This window comes from Apium graveolens, chromosome 4, assembly GCF_009905375.1.
Source record: "Apium graveolens cultivar Ventura chromosome 4, ASM990537v1, whole genome shotgun sequence".
Taxonomy (NCBI): Eukaryota; Viridiplantae; Streptophyta; class Magnoliopsida; order Apiales; family Apiaceae; genus Apium; species Apium graveolens.
In genome coordinates, this window is record NC_133650.1 from 84558117 (window position 1) to 84577342 (window position 19226).

The 19226-nt window shown below is 38.9% G+C and overlaps 1 protein-coding gene across 1 annotated transcript; it reads left to right on the plus strand.

The window, feature by feature from the left end:
- The first annotated feature begins 16902 nt into the window (after positions 1–16902).
- On the plus strand, positions 16903–18931 carry LOC141718133 (uncharacterized protein At3g28850-like). The gene has a single exon (XM_074520506.1). It carries the CDS (start codon positions 17427–17429, stop codon positions 18690–18692), a length of 1266 nt encoding a protein of 421 aa, XP_074376607.1. The 5' UTR covers positions 16903–17426; the 3' UTR covers positions 18693–18931.
- The last annotated feature ends 295 nt before the right edge of the window (positions 18932–19226 follow it).

Genomic DNA, 19226 nt, shown 5'->3' on the forward strand with positions numbered 1-19226 from the left:
AGTTGGTAAGGTACTCGCGAAAGAATCACTTTAAAATTCTTAATGGTTAATTTATTAAAAATGGTGGAGCCGAGGGTACTCGAGCGACGTAAGTGAATCGTTAAGCGCAAAAGCAAGCGTTAGAGTCTAATTGGTTAAAGTCTAGTTTCTTAAGCTACCGGGTTTAATTCCGACTTATGTTGTTGTTCATAGGTTATCGGACCCACTCTAAGCTTAAGTCTATCCGGGAGCACTCAGGCAAGTTTTCTACCCGTATAACTGTTGTTGTGATGTATATGTGTATATGCATGATCTTGTGATAAATGCATGTTTGTTATTAGCAAATTCTTGCGATATATTGTAGCATGTGATATGGTATATATGCATGCCTATTTCGTATTCTTGATTTATATATCTGTTGGTACAAATGCTTATTAGTTGCATAATACCTATTCAAGAGATAAGCAGTAGTTGCGTATACCCTGAGGATAGGGGACCCAAAGGTGAACCCTTTTCTAAAACCGGGAGTAGATGTTCCCGAGTATATGATATATATATAGTTATATATATATATTGATATAGTTTTCAAAACTATTAATCGATTAAGGTTTATTCGATAACTTTATTTTATTTAATGAATATTACTTGAATATTCATTCGAGGACTTATGACTCAGTTTATATTATTTAATGAATATTATTTCGTATATTCATTCGAGGACTTATGACTCAGTTTATATTATTTAATGAATATTATTTCGAATATTCATTCGGGGATTATGACTCCATTTATTTTATTAATGAATATTATTTTGAATATTCATTCAGGGGCTTATGACTCCGTTTATTTTATTAATGAATATTATTTTGAATATTCATTCGAGGGCTTATGACTCCGTTTATTTTATTAATGAATATTATTTTGAATATTCATTTGAGGGCTTATGACCCCGTTTATTTTATTAATGAATATTATTTTGAATATTCATTCGAGGACTTATGACTCTGATTATTTACTAAGTAATATTCTTTATTTTATTAAAGAATAATGTTTCGATAATCAAACTTATTTTTGATTATCCAAATAAAGATAGTACTTTCGTATAAGTATATCTTTGGTTATTTAATACCCATTTCAAGTATGAGTTTAATACTTCTACTTCGATTATTTTATAGAGATTATCCTTTTTGGGAATATTATTATTTAAATAATAATATTCAGATATTTTCTAATATATCGGGACTGATTTATTTTAATAAATCAGCAGTACTCCAAACATTCTTAAAAATGTTTTCGAGTCTTCAAATTGACTTTTAAAGTTTAGAGCGGATTCCAAAACTCGTTTTCAAATTTAAGATTTTCCTTTTGAAGGGGACTTAAATACTCGTTCAAAAATCTAAAGGATCCGACTCTGTGGTGTATTTTATATTCGCAACGAGGTTGCTATTTTAATAAATGAATTGATTACTTACCCAACATTCGGGAAGTAAGTCCATCTATTTGAGTCGGCATAAGCAATATGGGCTCAGTGGGCGTCCATGAAAGTGTAAGTGGCTCAGTGGGAGTCCATCAAATGCGTAAGTGGCTGAGTGGCAGTCCAGCATAAGGTCCTATTGCGGCCAGGGTGATGATCAGTGGGGAATTCGTCCATCTACTAGTAGAAAAGGTTACTTATTGGTATCTTTGCCTGATCAGCAAGATATCAGGTTTATGCCAAGGTTTTCTCCTTTCCAAATTCATTGGATATTGCAACTCTGTTTATAATTTTCATAACAGAGGTTTTCAAGGAGTGTATGAAATGTATATATATATATATAGGTGTATATATATATCGGGACTTAATGAAGTATCTCGTAGCTTCATTATTTATAACGATATTCAAAGATTGAATCTATTCAAATCTTGTCTTGTAGTCTCATCTATGTGATGAACTTTTGAAACTAATTATAACTTGAACGGTGGTAGTTCAAGTAGTATTCGAAAAAGATATAAGCATATTGAAGTATCTTGTAACTTCATCTTTTCAACTTATATCTGGTTAATGATTATCTTATGCATGACAAAGATTTTCACAAAAATGTTGAGACAAGGTTAGATATATGAGATCACCTTGCAACGATAGTTTTATACAGTTATAAACTGGAACTCTGTGTATATTATACATGGCAGAGGATTTCAAAGATTTTGAAAAGTATATATGTATATATTCTGAATATTTTGCGACTTCGTCGCATTAAGATATCAGCTTGGTTCATTTCTTCTTGACCAAGATTTTCATGAGTACTATGAGAATGCTCATATATAGTTAATCATTATACATATTATTTTGGCGGGCTTGTTGCTCACCCTTGCTTTCTTCTTTCATCACACAACAACAGATAGAAAAGATGAACAGGACCAAGCTCCCAATTCGCGAGCGGATAGGAAACGTTCTGCAGTTTCCTATAGGCGTTGATGTCGCTGTAACTGAGGTAGGAACTACCAATAGGCTAGGCTTTCAACTTTTGATGTACCAGACTTATGTATCTTTATCAATTGTAATGATGGCAAAGAAATGTAAATCTATTCAGAAACCCTTTTAAGGTGTAATAACATATAATTTTGGAATAAAATGACTCATGTTATTTTTGGATATTCATCTCTGAGACTATAACTTGTGGTGTGTGTGTTTATTGTGGGGTCACAGTACAGAGTAGTTGATTGTTTATTAAGATTGGGTGTTATTAAGGGTAATGGAACTCGTGACAACCCAGATCCCCGACCCCGGATTTGGGGGTGTTACACCAGGTCATAGAGCCAAACACAGAGTCACAACCTATCTCAAACTCTCCCCCACTGTCTAAAATGTTACCGAGAAGGTTAGTAGGAAGTAGTGTGTTTCTGGAAGTGAATGAACCCTCAGCTCTGCCTCCTCCCAAGAAAAGAAGAACACTTACTGAGGCATCTGAAAGCCCATCATTGTCTTCCCAACAGGACATGGACTTTGAAATGGCCAATGAACAGTTACTAGAGACATTCTCTCAACAGGATGAATCTATTGAAATTCGCCATAGGGCCATGTCATCTTGTACTGAGTCAAGCACACTTCCATTACTCACAATAGAAGCATACAGACCAATAGATGATACTCAGGACACAGAGAGAGGAGTGCACATTGAGTCGGTTACAGTGCCTGCCATAGTTAGCAATCACATGCTTCAGAGGGAAAATCTGACTCTCAACCACCTTTAATAGAGTCATTTTCTCCCCTCCCAGATCAAACACCTCTTGCTCCCTCACGGGATTCTCCACTCGCAGATTTATCTGGAGAAAGTGGAGGGCAACTCGATCAATCTATCCCTGAAGCAATTCAGACATCTATTTCACATGAAAAGATAGGTTTGACTGAGGATCGGGACTCGCGAATTCCCATTGCACCACCACTGACCTCTCTTGAAGAGGCTAGGGTGATTTCAATTGCAGGTACAGAAGACCAACTACAGGATGGCTCCTCACGAGCACTTATATTGAGAGAAACATAAACACGTGAGTTGAGTGAACCAAATAGGAGAGATATTCAGGTGAGCGCACACACAGACACAAACACTGAAAATCTGTTAGCTCAAATTGCTGCTCTGAAAGAACAACTTGCTAAAAGTCAGGCTGAGGCTCAAACATTCAAAGCACAAGTAGTTGAATGGTCTTCTTCTTCCACCTCTGTCAACAATCAGCTGGCATTCATTAGAAATGATATCTCAGATTTTAAGACCACTGTGATACCAAAGCTTAATTCCATTCAGGAATCTCCAACTCTATCAGCCGATGATATTGCAAACTTCTGCTCTCTCCATACTAGAATGAACTATCTTGAAGACCTGGTTGAAATGAATCATTCACTGGACTCTTCCAGATTTGTGAAGATAGAAAAGGGCATGGAACATCTCAATGAAGGGATGAAGCACTTGTATTTTATGATAAAAAATTCTCACTGCCCTAATGAAGAACAAAGGACTTTCTTTGAAGGGCCGTCTGGTGGAGGCTCAGGCTCTGGAGGTAATGGAGGTCAGGGAGGGTCTAAAGGAAAATCTGTAGAGGATTCCTCAACTAAGGGGGACAAGCAAGGGAGAAGTGGAAAGGGTAAAGAAAAAGATTCTTCTGTTGGAAACACAAGGAAGGCTGATGATGTCTACTATAGTGGAGAACAAGATGACTTCGATATTTTTGATGTTCCCACTGAACCAGTCTTGGAAGATAAAGCTGGTTTCTTTGAAGCTGAGGTGGAAAGTAATTTTGAAGAATGGGAAAAGGAAGCTCAAGTGGATCCTGTTTTTGAGAAAGATTTCCAGCAGCAGCAGTCAGAGTTGAAGAGAAAAGAAGCTGAACTTAAAAAGATATCTCAGATCATTGACATGAGGAAAAACATCCAACAAACAGAAACTCTTGAAAAACAACGTCTTCATGACATTAAAGCTAAAGAAAGAAGAAGAGATGTCAAACTGAAGATTGGTGAAAAATGGGATGAAGCAAGAAGAGTTATTGATATACCTCAACTGAGTACAAACAATGATAGGGAGTTTCTTCATCTTCTCGACAGGCTGGAAATTTCTAATCCAAACAATGACGTGTACATTAGTGTTATCAAGACTGAAATCTCAAGGATCACAGCTGCTTTTGACAGATCTCTAAATGAAATGAGCATATTTGTATATTGTCAGAGTGAAGGATCTTTCAAGGTATCACTTCATCTGTTTGAGAATCGTTCTTTATCAGAGATTTGGGTTCTTCTCAACAAAGTCAAAAGAAGCTCAGAATTGAATGAAGTCCTTCGTGAAAGGCTAAAAGAGTTTCCTAATAGGGCTAGTCCTCAAGTGGTCAACTTGCCCTTTCAAGTAAGATTCTTTAAGTCGGACTGTCTTCAAATCTGCCAGCTCGATTCACAATCTCTTAAAGACTACTCTATTAAGCATGTTGTCTGGATGGAACATTACTTAAGAACTGTTGGATATTCATCTGAGTTGAAAACTAAAGCTGCTGATCTGATTCAAGCTTATTGTGAAAAGAACATTAAAAGGTATAATCAGTTTAAGAATAAGCTGAAGTCAGTTGGAGTTTAACCAGTTAGACCAGCCAACTTCACTTCAGAAAAGGATCGTGTCTTTGACAAGGAGCTGCTTCAAGATTTGGAAGAAGCTGAATTCGGAAGGGAAGACAACTGAATTCAATTAGCTCAACTTAATGTAATATGCTTAGAGCTTTATGAATCAAGATAGACAAATGTAGTCATATGTGCAGTCTAGAGGAACATCTATCTTGTATTCACTTGTAAATTTCTTTTGGAATCTGGAAAATGTTAAATATAATCCAGAACTTTTCTGCTATTTACTTTGCATTATTGTTTATATCTTTTTCTTATTTGTTAGTTGAGTTATCCTCTAGGTATTTGTTGTTATTGTCTAACAAACAAATAGGGGGAGATTGAAAGACATATGTCATAGCCTATTTGTTTATTCGAGGATTTAACTCAACTCAAATAAGGATGTAACAAGTAAATAGTGGTTCTATCGTCAAAGAGATCTCACTAAGTAATATATGTCAAAGGATTAAGTAACACTGTTCATCTACAGACTTGAGGACTTAATTCACTAGAAGAAGCTCAAGAAATTGATCAAGCCTCAGTGATATAAATCAAGATTGTAAATTTAATCAAGTGACAGAGATCTCGCCAGGGTATCAAATATTTACAGGGATTTAATCTGAAGAAAATCAAGTTATTAAAGTCAAGACATGAAGAAATGTCATGAAAGTTAGTCACTCATGAACCAGACAGCACATCGAGTGTCAACATTAAAGTGTGGAATTGATTCATAATTATCAGAAGATTTTCAGAAGAATAGTTGCTGTTCAAGAGTAGTATTAATTCTCTATTAATTAATTAAGTCGTATAATTTAATTAAGAAAATAAATTATATCTACAAAGATTAATTTATTAATTAATTAGATTAATTGATTAATTAATTCTTAATTAATATTATGCATTTTCAGAATTGATTTTGAATTTAAATTCAAAATTAATTCAGCAAGACAATCTTTTGTATTAGTATGACAATCAGTATGACAATCAATAGTCATACCGAAAGTCATGCCAGTTCATTTAATTGTCTTACTGGAAGTTCTACCAGCTGTTGGGATTGTCTTGCTAGTTCATTCATTTGTCATACCAATAGTTCTACCAGCTGTTGGGATTGTCTTGCTAGCTCAACGGATTGTCTTGCCAATTCAGTGAATTTCTGTTGAATGAATATAAAAGAAAAACTCAGACATAAGCTAATTGATTACAGAACAACAACCTGAAGAAAAAAATAGCAGAAGCATTTCATCTCTCTCAACTGCATTTCGAGCCTATTAATTTCTAGTCATTGATGTTAAATTCAAACCAATAGAAATCATTATCTTGTTGTTGTGTAACTATCTAGCGGATCAAAATCCCTAGAACTTAATCTCAAATTGCTTTTAGCATTTGATCTTTTTATTTCAAAAATAGAAAAAGTTCATGTCGAATTTATTCTAGATTTGGAATAATTTATTTGAGATTAATCCCTTGTAAACGATACCGTTGTTGTAACACCTTTCAAGTTTAATAATAGTTTTATTTAACTTGAATTTTGTTCCATTTTTTTATTCCGCATATTATTCGATTAAACGGTATAGCTTGTATTCAACCCCCTTCTACAAACATATTGGGACCTAACAAAATGGGCTATATATATTTATGGAATATTGGTTCGTGTTGATTCATTAGAATTTGATTCTATTGGTCCAGGGTCCAATTCTTTAATTGAATATACTTCTTGAGTATCTTCATAAGGGTCTTCAATAGTAATATATCCTAAAGAATAAACTTGTTCTAGCATTTGGACCTTGCCGTCATTCTTCTTTCTATTAGGGCATTCATTGGCATAATGTCCTTCTTCGTTACAGATCCAACACCTGCAATTTTTCTTGCCTTTTGGGCAAAACTTTTTCTTGTCATTAGAAAATTTCTTGGATGATTTTTTCTTGAAATACTTACCTGGTTTATAAGGCTTTTTCTTCTTGATAAACTTGTAAGAAGATTTCCTTCTTTATAAGACTTCTTCCTGAAGTGCTTCTTGTAAGAAGATTTCCTACATCCATACTCAAATGGTTTTTCAACAATCTTTTCATAACATTGTTTGCTAAAAGATTTCAACTGCTTTTGTTTCTTTGTTAAATCACAAATTTTTAAGATGTCCTCTTTAACAATTCTTTGAGCATAGGCTAAACTATACTCTGCTGGACCAGTAGCTTCTAGATTAAATCTTTCTGAAGCTTTTAATCCTACCAGTGGAATTTTGAGGAGATAATATTTTTTTTTATTAATTCGACTAAGATCCTGTCCTTATCGGTCATGATATTTATTTTTTTGACCGAATTAGCCCCTTTATTTTATCCTGGTCGAAGCTATTTTCGACCTCAAGGTTTCGATCAGAAATTTAATAGGGATTTTGATCGAACTGGGTCTAGATGCCTCATTTTTTGGGCCATATTTCTCCTGGGCTTATTCTTTGAACCCTTTACTGGGATTTTCATATAATTTCTGAATTGGTCTTATATACTGGGCCTTAACTTTGGTTTTTCTAACCAATTGGGCTTTCTTCCCTCCTCTCTCATTTTTTTTTATTCTTCAAAAGACCTTGGGTTTGGGCCTTGAGATGGGCTTGTTGCATTCTTCAGGCCCAAAAAATTTGGGTTTCCATTTATGTATTTTCTGTCATGGGCCCTTACACAGGGCTTTTCATAACCTTAGGCCTTACACCGGGCTTTTCATACCCCTAGGCCCAGTAAGATTTGGGCTGGGCCTTCATTCTTAAGCCCAATTTCCAGAATTTTCTGGAATTTCTGAAGTTCTTTCTGGATTCTTCCAGAATTAAAAAAATATATATTTAAATCAAGTTTTTTACTTAAATTTCTCCCAAAATTCTCTAAAACATTCCAGAATTCTCTATTTTTTGGGCCCAAATGGGCTTTTTCAGGCCCAATTTGCCCTCATAGGGGCTATATAAGAGTGAGGTGGGAGTGTGATCTCCTCACACCTCTTATTTCATTCCTCCTCATTTCTCAAACACTCTCAACACTCCTCTCCTTAGAGTTTTCTGGCCATCTCTTTAGCCTTTTCCGGCCTTTCTCAAGCTTCCAAGCCTTCTTCTTCCTCCATCTCTTTACTCGTCCCTTCTTCCAAGCCTCAGCTTCGAAATGAGGTAACGATATCGAAATCCGCTCTTCTTACATGTCTTTATTAGATATGATTAATACTAGAGGGGATGAGTACCCCTCTAATGCACACCTTGATTCGTTTGAGTATTGCAACACCTGGCATAATATAGATTTTGATAAAATGAATGAACTTTACAACGTTCGTCCCCCTCTTAGGCTAGTTTCTGTTAGTGGTGGTGATCGTACTTGCCACTGGAAACTAGACACACTTTTTATTTACACAGATGCCCTTAACACTGGGCTTAGGTTTCCTTTTCATGACTTCATCCCTCACTTGCTTGCAGACTTGCAAATCAACCCCTGTCAGCTTCCTCCAAACTCCTGGAAGAATATTTTATGTTTCATGGTTTCTTGTCTTAGGGGAGGTTTTCCTTTATCACTAGTAATTTTTAGGAAAATCTTCCAGTGTTATAACAGTTCTCAGAGTCTTTGTGGTTGGGTCTACATTAAACAAAGGCCCACGTGTAAACATATTTTTAATAGTGCTTCCATTCCCGACAACAACCCACATTGGAGGAGTAGTTTTATCGGGTTAAGGTGGGAGAATGGGGACTGGGGCACCCTCTTAGATCTTTCTTCGGGAAGGTTAGCAATGGTAACCTCAAATCCATTCACCTAACCCCCTAGGAAACTATTATTTATAATGAACTCACTCGTAATGATGGTGCCACTCCTAGCTGGACTCTTTTAGATGAGTTTTCCCTTATTCTAGTGGGGCTCTCCTCAGTTTCTCCTCAGGGTATCTTTCTTTCCTTCTTGTTTTTACTTTCTTCCATACATTATTGACACCACTTATTTTTGTTTTTCTCTTATTTTTGCAGCTGCTAAGGAAATTAATGAGGATAACGTGCCTGTTGTTGAGGAGACCGCGAGGATGAAGAAGGCTCGCCTTGCGGGACTGGACACCCGAGGAAAGGCTACGGAGCCTAGCTTTCTAAGGAAGCACAAGGAGCCTATGGTGGAGGCTCCTGCTGAGGGAACTGAAGTCCAGAATGCCCCCATCTCTGCTGCTGCTCCTGTCTCCGCTGCCACCGATGCTTTCCAGCCTCTTTGGGGATTCTGTCGAGGGGATACTGTGGTTGTATCCATAAAGCATGTCTGGGATTGGTCTTACCATGGCATGACCCCCAAGGACTTTACTGATGTTGTGGCTTCCCCAGACTTTGAGAGGATAAAGCTCATGGGTGCTCAGTCCTTGGCCTCGGTACGACCCTTTCTTACAATTTTTCTCTCTTTTTACTTGTAGCATTCACTTGCCTTATATCTTTGTTTGTCATTTCGTTTCAGTCTAACGCCTACTTCCAAGGCGCTATGAGGCAAGCCGAATCGTGGAAGAGGGCTTCGGACAAGGCTGACAATGCCCTCAGGAAGCAGCAGAGGAAGTATGCTTCTTTGGAGAGAAAGTTGAAGCGTAAGGAGGAGGAGCTTGAAGAGTCCAATGCTGAGCTGTTAGTGCTAAGGGATGAGAAGGACAAGGAGATCGATTACTATTTGGACTCGGAGGAGTTCACCCAGTCTATGAGGGTGAGGGACGACTCAGTGTTCCCTAGGTTTTTTAGGACTGGCTGGGACACGGCCCTTGGTAACGTGAACGAGGCTTGCCCTGATATTAACCCAGCGGATTATGTCTGCCCTGACGACGAGGCTTTATTACAGAGGTTTCGCACCCGAGTGGTTGTCTCGGATCGTACCCCTCATGACCCGCTTCTTCCTCCTCCCGAGTCATCTTCTAGGCCTTCTGCAGATGATAGCTCTTCTTCCTCCGGGACCACTGAGACATCCAGCGAGAGTGCCGGAGATGGTGATATGGATACTGAGGGCACCTATGCTCCTTAGAGATTTTCTGGCCCTGCGTGGCTTGTTTATTTTACTTTGTCTTTGAGACTTTATTTATCAGACTTTGTATTATTTATTTGAACCAGTTTTATTTATCGAACTTTATGCTTTCATCTCATGCACTTAGTTTACTTGCCATGCCACAGGAATTTGTTAAACATATTTCGAAAACTTTCTAAATTCCATAAACTATTGGGATTCATCCCTTACACAAGTCTTAATAAACCTCAAAATAAAACTAAAATATGTAATCCTAAGCAAGCAAAGATTCAAGGTTCTTTTCAACCTACTTGTCTTCTTGACAAGTGAGAATCGTGCTTGACCACTTTACTCATAGTAAATCTTCAGATTTTGTGCATGCCAAGTTCTCGGGACTTCAAAACCATCCATAGTCTTTAGCTTGTAGGTTCCTCTTCCTTGAACACTTTTGACCTTGTATGGTCCTTCCCAATTTGGGGCAAGTTTCACTTTCTGCCCAACACCAGAAGCTTCCACCCTCCTCAGGACTAAGTCACCTTTCTTGAAGAACCTTTCCTTAACCCTTAGGTTGTAGTAGAACGAAGCCTTTTTTCTGATATTCCACTATATTCATCAATTAGATCCAGGGCTAACCTTTGCCCTTCCTCATTTTCCTCAGCATTAAAAGCTTAAATCCTGTGAGACAAATATGATATCTCTGCAGGAATAACCGCTTCTGCCCCATATGCTAACATGAAGGGAGTTGCTCCAGTCGTGATCTACAGGTAGTCCTATAGGCCCATAGTATTGGGAGTATTTCATCCACCCAGTTATTCCTTGACTTCTCGATCCTCTTCTTCCGTCCATCCAAGATTATTCGATTTGCCACTTCCGCTTGCCCATTGGCTTGTGGGTGAGCTACAGAGGTAAATCTTAACTCAATCTCATTTTCCTCACAATACTTCTTGAACTCCTCGTTATTGAACTGTGTTCCATTATTGGTAACTAGGATACGGGGAATTCCATAATGGCACATGATGTTTTCCCACATGAATTGTGCAACCTGGTTAGTTGTGATTTTGGCCAAAGGCTTGGCTTCAATCCATTTAGTAAAATAATCAATGGCTACAATCAGGAACTTCCTTTGTGTCGTGGCCATGGGGAAAGGTCCAAGTATATCCATTCCCCACATGGCAAAAGGGATAGGAGAGTTGATGGAGGTTAACATCTCAGGGGGTTGTCGAACGACAGGTGCATTTTTCTGAAAGCGATCACACTTCTTCACACACTCTTTGGCATCGGCCATCATCTCTGGCCAATAGAAGCCTAAACGGGTTATCTTATGAGCCAATGCTCTGCCCCCCAAGTGTTGCCCACAAATACCTTTGTGTACTTCTTCTAGAGCCAGGCGTGCCTCATCGGGCCTGAGACATCTTAAGTAAGGAACTACATAAGATCTTTTGTACAAAATCCCATCGATCAAAGAGTATCTCAGTGCTCGAACAACCAACTTTCGGGCTTCAGTCACGTCATTTGGCAACCAACCGGTTTGAATATGGGCCTTAATGGGATCTATCCATGACATTCCCAGCCCTATAGGAGCTACAAGCTTAACATCAATGCTTCGTATCTTCAAAACGAGGAAGTATACGCTTCCTAAACTTTTCTCTATCTCAGATGAAGCAAACTTTGACAACGCATCCGCTTTAGCATTTTCCTCCCTTGGGATGTGCTCAACATGGCACTCATCGAACTGAGTAATCATAGCTCTTACTAGGCAGACATACTTTTCTCTATCTCAGATGAAGCAAATTTTGACAACGCATCCGCTTTAGCATTTTCCTCCTTTGGGATGTGCTCAACATGGCACTCATCGAACTGAGTCATCACAGCTCTTACTAGGCAGACATACTTAGCCATCGTATCATTCCTTGCCTCAAACTCTCCCTTCACCTGGGATATGACCAACTTTGAGTCTCCACAGACCTTCAAGTTCTTGACTCTTAGTGTCCTTGCTAGGCCGAGGCCAGTTATCAAAGCCTCATATTCTGCTTCATTGTTTGTGGTTGGGAAGTCTAACTTCATAGCATATTCAATCAGGAACCCATCGGGGCTTTGTAAAACTAGCCCTACTCCACTTGAATTTGTTTTTGATGCTCCATCAAAATAGAGGACCCAATATTCCTTTTCCTTGACTTCCTTCTCTTTGTCCCCTTTATCACCTTCTGTGTTTGGAGGTATAGTATCTTCCTTCCCCCGACTTCTTGGTTGGGTATGGTACATTCCACCACGAAGTCAGCTAATGCCTGGGCTTTTATTGCCGTTCATGGCTTGTACTTGATGTCAAATTATCCCAACTCTATTGCCCACTTGATCAGCCTCCCACTAGCCTTGGGACTATGAATAATATTTCTCAGGGGTTGATTTATTAGCACCTCAACTTTATGATCATGAAAGTAAGGACGCAACTTTCGTGAAGCCATTACCAAGGCTAAAGCAAACTTCTCAATAGTTAAATAATCCAACTAAGCTCCATGCAGAATTCTGCTAACATAGTATACGAGTTTCTAGACTTTAAGTTCCTCTTTAACCAATACAGCGCTCAAGGCATTTTCTGAAATGGCCAAATATAAGTACAAAGTTTCATTTAGAGTTGGTTTAGCCAGGAACAGAGCTTGAACCATGTACTTCTTCAATCCTTCAAACGCCTCCTGAATTTCCTCAGTCCATACGAAATCTTTAACCTTCTTCAAGGATTTAAAAAATGACAAGCACTTGTCTCCAGATTTGGATATGAATCGTCCCAGAGCTGCAACCCTTCCGGTAAGTTTTTGAACGTCCTTTATGGAACGTGGTGGTTCCATATCTAGGATATCCTTTATTTTATCAGGATTAGCCTCGATTCCCCTCTTGGAGACCATCAGACCTAAAAACTTTCCGGATCCCACTCCGAAAACACACTTTACCGGATTTAGCATCATTTTGTGATATCTCAAATGGGTTATGTGGTTAGACCTTACTAGACTCTTGACTAACATGTCATCGACATAAACTTTCATAGTCTTACAATTAAGATCCTTGAAAATCTTATTTACCAACATTTGATAGGTGGCTCCGGCATTCTTGAGACCAAACACCATAACAAGTTAACAAAAAACACCAAAGTCAGTAATGAATGATACCTTTGGGGTGTTATCCTTATGTATCTTGATCTGATTGTATCCACTGAATCCATTCATGAAGCTTAGCATCTCATGACCAGCAGTAGCATCTATCAATGTATCTATCCTCGGCAACGGAAAACAATCCTTTGGGCATGCATAATTTAGATCAGTGAAGCCCATACACATCCTCCATTTTCCATTAGCTTTCTTCACCATCACAGGGTTTGCTAACCATTCTGGAAATTATATCTCCTCGATGAAACCAGCCTCTAAGAGCTTCTGTACTTCCTGTTTTATAGCTTCTTGCCTCTCTGGAGCAAAACTTCTTTTCTTTTGTTTCACTGTCTTCCGATTCAGATCCACATTCAGCTTGTGAGTAATCAGCTCCGGGTCTATGCCTGGCATATCAGCTGCTGACCATGCAAACACATCACTATTTTCTTGCAAAAATTTCACCAACTTCCCTCTAAGGGGCTCCTCTGGTGTGGCTCCAACGAAAGTCACTTTCTCAGGATCCTCGGGAGCTAAAGGAATCGAAGCCAAGTCTTCTGCTGGCTTACCTCTATTCTCATTATTTTCACGGATATCCAGATCTTCAATAGGCAGAACCTGCCCCCCCAACTCCATCTGCCCTTAGAGAGGCCACATAACAACTTCTTGCCATTTTTTGATCTCCTCTCTCTTCTCCAATCCCATTTCGGGTGGGAAATTTCATAACTAAATGGTAGGAAGAAGGGACTGCCTTGAAGGCATGTATCCCTGTTCTTCCCATGATCGCGTTATAAGTTGAACTAGCCTTCACCACCACAAAGTCCAACATTTGTCTTGCTTGCCTTGGTTCCCGACCTATGGTTGTTGGAAACTTAATTATCCCTTCCACGGGGCATTCCACTCTTGCAAATCCATATATCGGCATATCGGTCGGGATCAATTGAGAATCATCATAACCCATCCTTAAAATTATGTTTATCACAGGCCCTCGGGGTCGTGACCCTCCAAAAATTGTATTTATCACCGGTTCCCTAGGTTAGGGATTCCGCCCCTGATCGTCTTGATCCCTCCTACGATCTTCAAAGTTCTTTCTCCCATTGTTATTCCTATCTCCTCCGTCTCCAGTGTACTTGCTCAACCTTCCTTTTCGAACGAGGAACTCTATTTCATCTTTCAATTTCCTACATTCATCGGTGTCATGACCAGCGTCCTTATGAAATTTGCAATATTTGCTCTTATCTAGCTTGGTAGGATCAGCCTTCAAAGGTTTAGGCCAATGAATATCTTTATCTTTCTCAATTTCCATTAAGATCTGGCTTCTAGGAGCATTCAGCTTAGCATATTCAGTGAGCTTTTGCCCAGGTCCCCCCTTCTTCGGGGTTGAATCAGGGTTTGCTCAGTTCTAGGATACTTGTCCTTAGCAATATATTTCAGATCAGTTTTCCGCTTCTTGCCTCCATTGGGCTCGTTACTTACTACTGTCTTCCTCATGCTCTCCTCCACTTTGATGTACTTCCCGACCCTATCTTGGAGCTGTAACATGCTTTCAGAGGGCCGCTTGGCCAAGGACATCTTGAAGAACTCGTCCCTAGTTCCCTGTTGTAGTGCTATTATAGCTACCTTGTCATCAAGGTCTGGGACTTTTAAAGCTTCCTTTGTGAAATGATTCAGATAGTCCCTCAAGGACTCTTTTGCTCCCTGCACAATGCTCATGAGGGATGCTGAACTTTTCTCATGCACTTTCCCGCTGATGAATTGCTTAATAAAAGCCTAACTTAATTATCTGAAGGACCCAATAGAGTTCGGGGGCAAACAACTATAACATCTTTGAGCCATTCCCGACAGGGTTTGAGGAAAGGCCTGACACTTAATAGCGTCATTCACGGGCTGCAACAACAGTGCATTAGAGAATGTTCTGACATGATTAGTGAGATCTCCAGTGTCATCATAAGCTTTGATAGTGGGCATCTTGAACTTCCTTGAGATATGGGCACTCATTATTTTTTTAGTGAATGGTGGAGTAGGATCATCAGGATCTCCAAGGGGAAGAAGATTTTTTGGATCAGCTCTTGGGACCGCAGTCCTTCTTTGTGACGGACCATCCACGTCTATGATTGGGGGAGGATTTCTCCCCCTAGGTGGTCTTGGGGGTCTGGGGGCCTGGTGCGCCTCAAAGTCGCGCTTCAGTCTTTAAATTTCAGCCTCGTGAGCCCTGATTCTCTCCTGCACTTCTTGGAAATTCGTCCCTCGGGTGCTCCTGGGATGTTGGTTACCATCAGGCATCCGGTCTTTGCCGGCACGTCTCCTTCTTGGGGCCACTTCATCATCCGAAGATTCGGAGTCTCTCTCAGTATAAGGACCAGAAAATTCCTGATCCTCCGAGATAGAAGCTAAACCTTGTATGTAGGGGGTGTTTGCCCCCATGCTTCACTCCGTCCAGCATGTCCACTTCCTCCAAACTCGGGGTAAAGGGGCATCCCAGAAGGGGGTTAGTGGTCACAATAGTTGAATACCCATACCCAACGGGTCGAGAATTCACAAGTGTATGTAGCTGTTGAAGTTGGGGATTCATCCCTTGAGGAACCGGGGGAATCGTCCCTTGAGGTTAAGGTTCAGTTGCCCCTACATGGGCTCCTCCTTGGGTGGCGGCATAGGTTGAATGCGGAGGTACCTCCACTGTTGACGAAATCGTTTTTGTCGTCCACGCTGGTGATCCTCCTTCTGGGGCGCTGCTTCCTCTCCGTGTTCTCGCCATGGTTGTTGTTGTGCTTTCCCACAGACGGCGCAAAATGTTATGGATTAAAAACTAAGGTATAATAATTGCTGTATTTATTACTAAGGTACGTGAGATTCGAGGCTCGATTTGACTGCTCTTGTATTTCGTGACTCAATCTGCCTCAACAAGATGCCTACGTACCTTGCTGATTGCCAAGGATCGAGTCAAAAAACGTAATTTTGATCTGTGGGGTGAGGCCCTTTATATAGATGTTGGGAGTCCTTGAATTGGACTTGGGCTAGGAGACTTGGTGGGCAAGTCTTAGAACTGGAATGGACTTTGGAGTCCTAGGAAGTAGGAAATTGATTCCTTATCCCATGAGGTTCCTTGGAGGCCAATCTACAATGATTTATTTCCCCACTAGGACTCATCTTATCAGCTGACTTATCCATTATTAATTAATTACGAAATTAATTAATATTCAGGGATTTGGACCCTTTTAAATGGGCCTAACTTTCAGCCCAATTCTGATATAATTAATGCTACATTAATTACATACCCGGACCTTATTTCATTCCCTATCAATTTCATACTTAATAAATTTATTAAACTAGAAAACATTACACTTAAACAAGAAAAATGAAAAAAAATTGTGTTTAATATATTTTTATTAAGTAACTATTATATATATAACTAAAAATTAAAAAATATAATTAAAATCTATTTAATATATATATAATAACTTTCAATCAACAAACTAACAAATATATAAAACATAAAAAAATAATATTTTATTATTAAAATGATTTAGGGCGGTGAATAGTGCCGGTCTAGGGCAATAAACCACTGTTGGGTAGATTTGGACCGAAATCGGTCCAAATTTAGGCGAATAGACCACTCTCGCATATATGACGTAAGTTTTTCCAGTTTTTTAGCCCAACATCTTATTTGAGTTCAAAGTCCTATACTTTAGATTGTTTTTCTTCCTCTTAATTTTTTTGGTTGCGTCATTTCAGTTCACATTCTTTTTTATAATTTTTTTGCTAAATATTCAGGTACACATGGATTACATACGCCTTTTCCTGACAAACAAACTTTCTGTGTCTTTTTAATTAATTTGCCAGTTTTAGATCCACTATAATAAAACACAGAGAAATGCTTTCCAGTATGCATGACTCATATAGTTGTTATGTTTTGTTGAAGTGTTCCTTTTTACTATTATATTACTTATTATTTCTTTTTAATTTGTGGAGGGGAAAGATCAAGGCCCCTTCTTGATCAGCTGAACAAGTCATATATAAATGTGTGTGCATTGTTTTGTTTCCCTCTTTAAATAACATAACTGATCTTGATCTTGCATTAATATAGTTTGATTTCCATTCATGCATTTGGAAATGTTGTTTTAATTTCATTTATCAAGCTTCTATATTTGTCCCTGCCCTTTTGTTGAAACCTACTGTACATGCAAACTTTGCTATAAAGTTTCAATCTTGTTCATTGAATCTTCATCAATGGGGTGTGCGACTTCCAAGCAACAAAATCATGTTTGTCGAAAATGTAGAGAGCCTCTGCCTTCGTTGTCCCGAAGCTACTCGATGCACGTCCACCACTTGCCAGAAAACGAAAGCGATACGTACCATGTTGTAGCTCTCACTTCCACCACATTAGGCTCTTTGAAGCCTGATTCATTTGGTCAGACTTATCATTTTCAAAATTTTCATGATCAAGATGAGAAGAGGAGGAATAAGGAGGAGGATTTTTCGATGGGATTGATCGAGGCCAAGTGTTGGTCGAAAATGATTGATGAAAAGTTACCCAAAGTTGTTTCAAGAACTCCTATTGAAACTCCCCCAGGGGAGCCTGAGACAATCAATGCTTGGGAGTTGATGGAAGGACTCGAGGATAGTAGTAGCCCTCTTCATAATAATAATCGTCATTTTCGGAGTTATTCGTTTAGTTTTGGTCCAAAGTCGGTTGTTCCTTCGTTGAAAAATTCAACACCAAAAGTACAAAAACATTGTAAAGGTTCTCCTAGGCCATTGTGGATGGAGTTGGAAGAAAATGATTCGGATTTTGATTTGGATTCGGATGAGACATCAGTTGTATCTGGTTTTGATCCAGATGTAATTTCGGAATTTAGAAAATCATTGGAAAAGTTGCCACCGAATAACTTGTTTCAGCTCGAGGCAATTGAGGATGAAAAAGTGGTGGATAATGAGCCATTGGATGTTTGGGATTTTAAGATTTATTCAAATGGTTGTAAACAAGACAAGGCGGTGTTATATTTTACAAGCCTTCGAGGGATTAGGAAGACCTATGAAGATTGTTGTAATGTTAGAGCTATTCTAAAAGGGTTGAAAATAAAGGTTGATGAGAGGGATGTGTCGATGCATTCGGGGTTTAAGGAGGAGTTGAAAGAGCTCTTAGGGGATGGTTTTGGTAGGGGTGGTTTGCCAAGGGTGTTTGTGGGGAATAAATACATTGGTGGAGCTGAGGAAATCCAGAAAATGGACGATGAAGGAAAGCTGGAGAAATTTCTGGAAGGTTGTGAAAAGCTTGATGATCAAGGTGGTGTTGGTGATGGCAGTGATGGAAGGGTGTGTGAGGGGTGCGGGGATCTAAGGTTTATGCCTTGTGAGACATGTTCAGGGAGTTGTAAAATTTATTATGAGGTTGATTATGACGAATATAGCGAGGAAGAAGGTGAATGTGGATTTCAAAGATGTCCTGATTGCAATGAGAATGGTCTAGTACGCTGCCGAATTTGCTGTGACTAACATTATTGATATAATCATAGGTATTGTTTCTCTGATTTTTGGTTCGTTTTGGGAGTTTGTTTGTTGTATATAAGTCTAGTACTCACAAGGTACTTGCATCCTTCATGTTTCTTGTTATAGAGAAAATGATAGACCAATAGGTTTCTTACTGGCTTGTAATAGTTGTACAAACTCTCCCCATTACATTTGAGAGTTGAGTTGCAATAAGAATAGGGTTTCCACTGTGCTTAATTTCTGCAGTTCTTCATTCTTGTGAGTCAGAATTTCAACATCATTTTCTAATTTTCCAGAAAGTTGGAACATACTCTGCTTTTTTTAGTACTCTATCAATGTAATGGATGTTATCAGTTTTAGTGCTGTGGACTGTGGTATCATACTGAAAACTAGGCTTGTAGTTGTCTTGTGATGGTTCATTTGAGCAGGGGCAAGTGATCTAAAAGATCATCACATGGTTGCCATATTGATGAACCATGTCCTTTAGCATTTTTTTAGTCTTAATGACATTATTAAAAGCCATTTTAGAGCATAAACAAA

Bases quoted from the DNA above. Each gene is read 5' to 3' on its own strand.
- LOC141718133 (XM_074520506.1), top strand. From the start codon at position 17,427: ATGGGGTGTGCGACTTCCAAGCAACAAAATCATGTTTGTCGAAAATGT.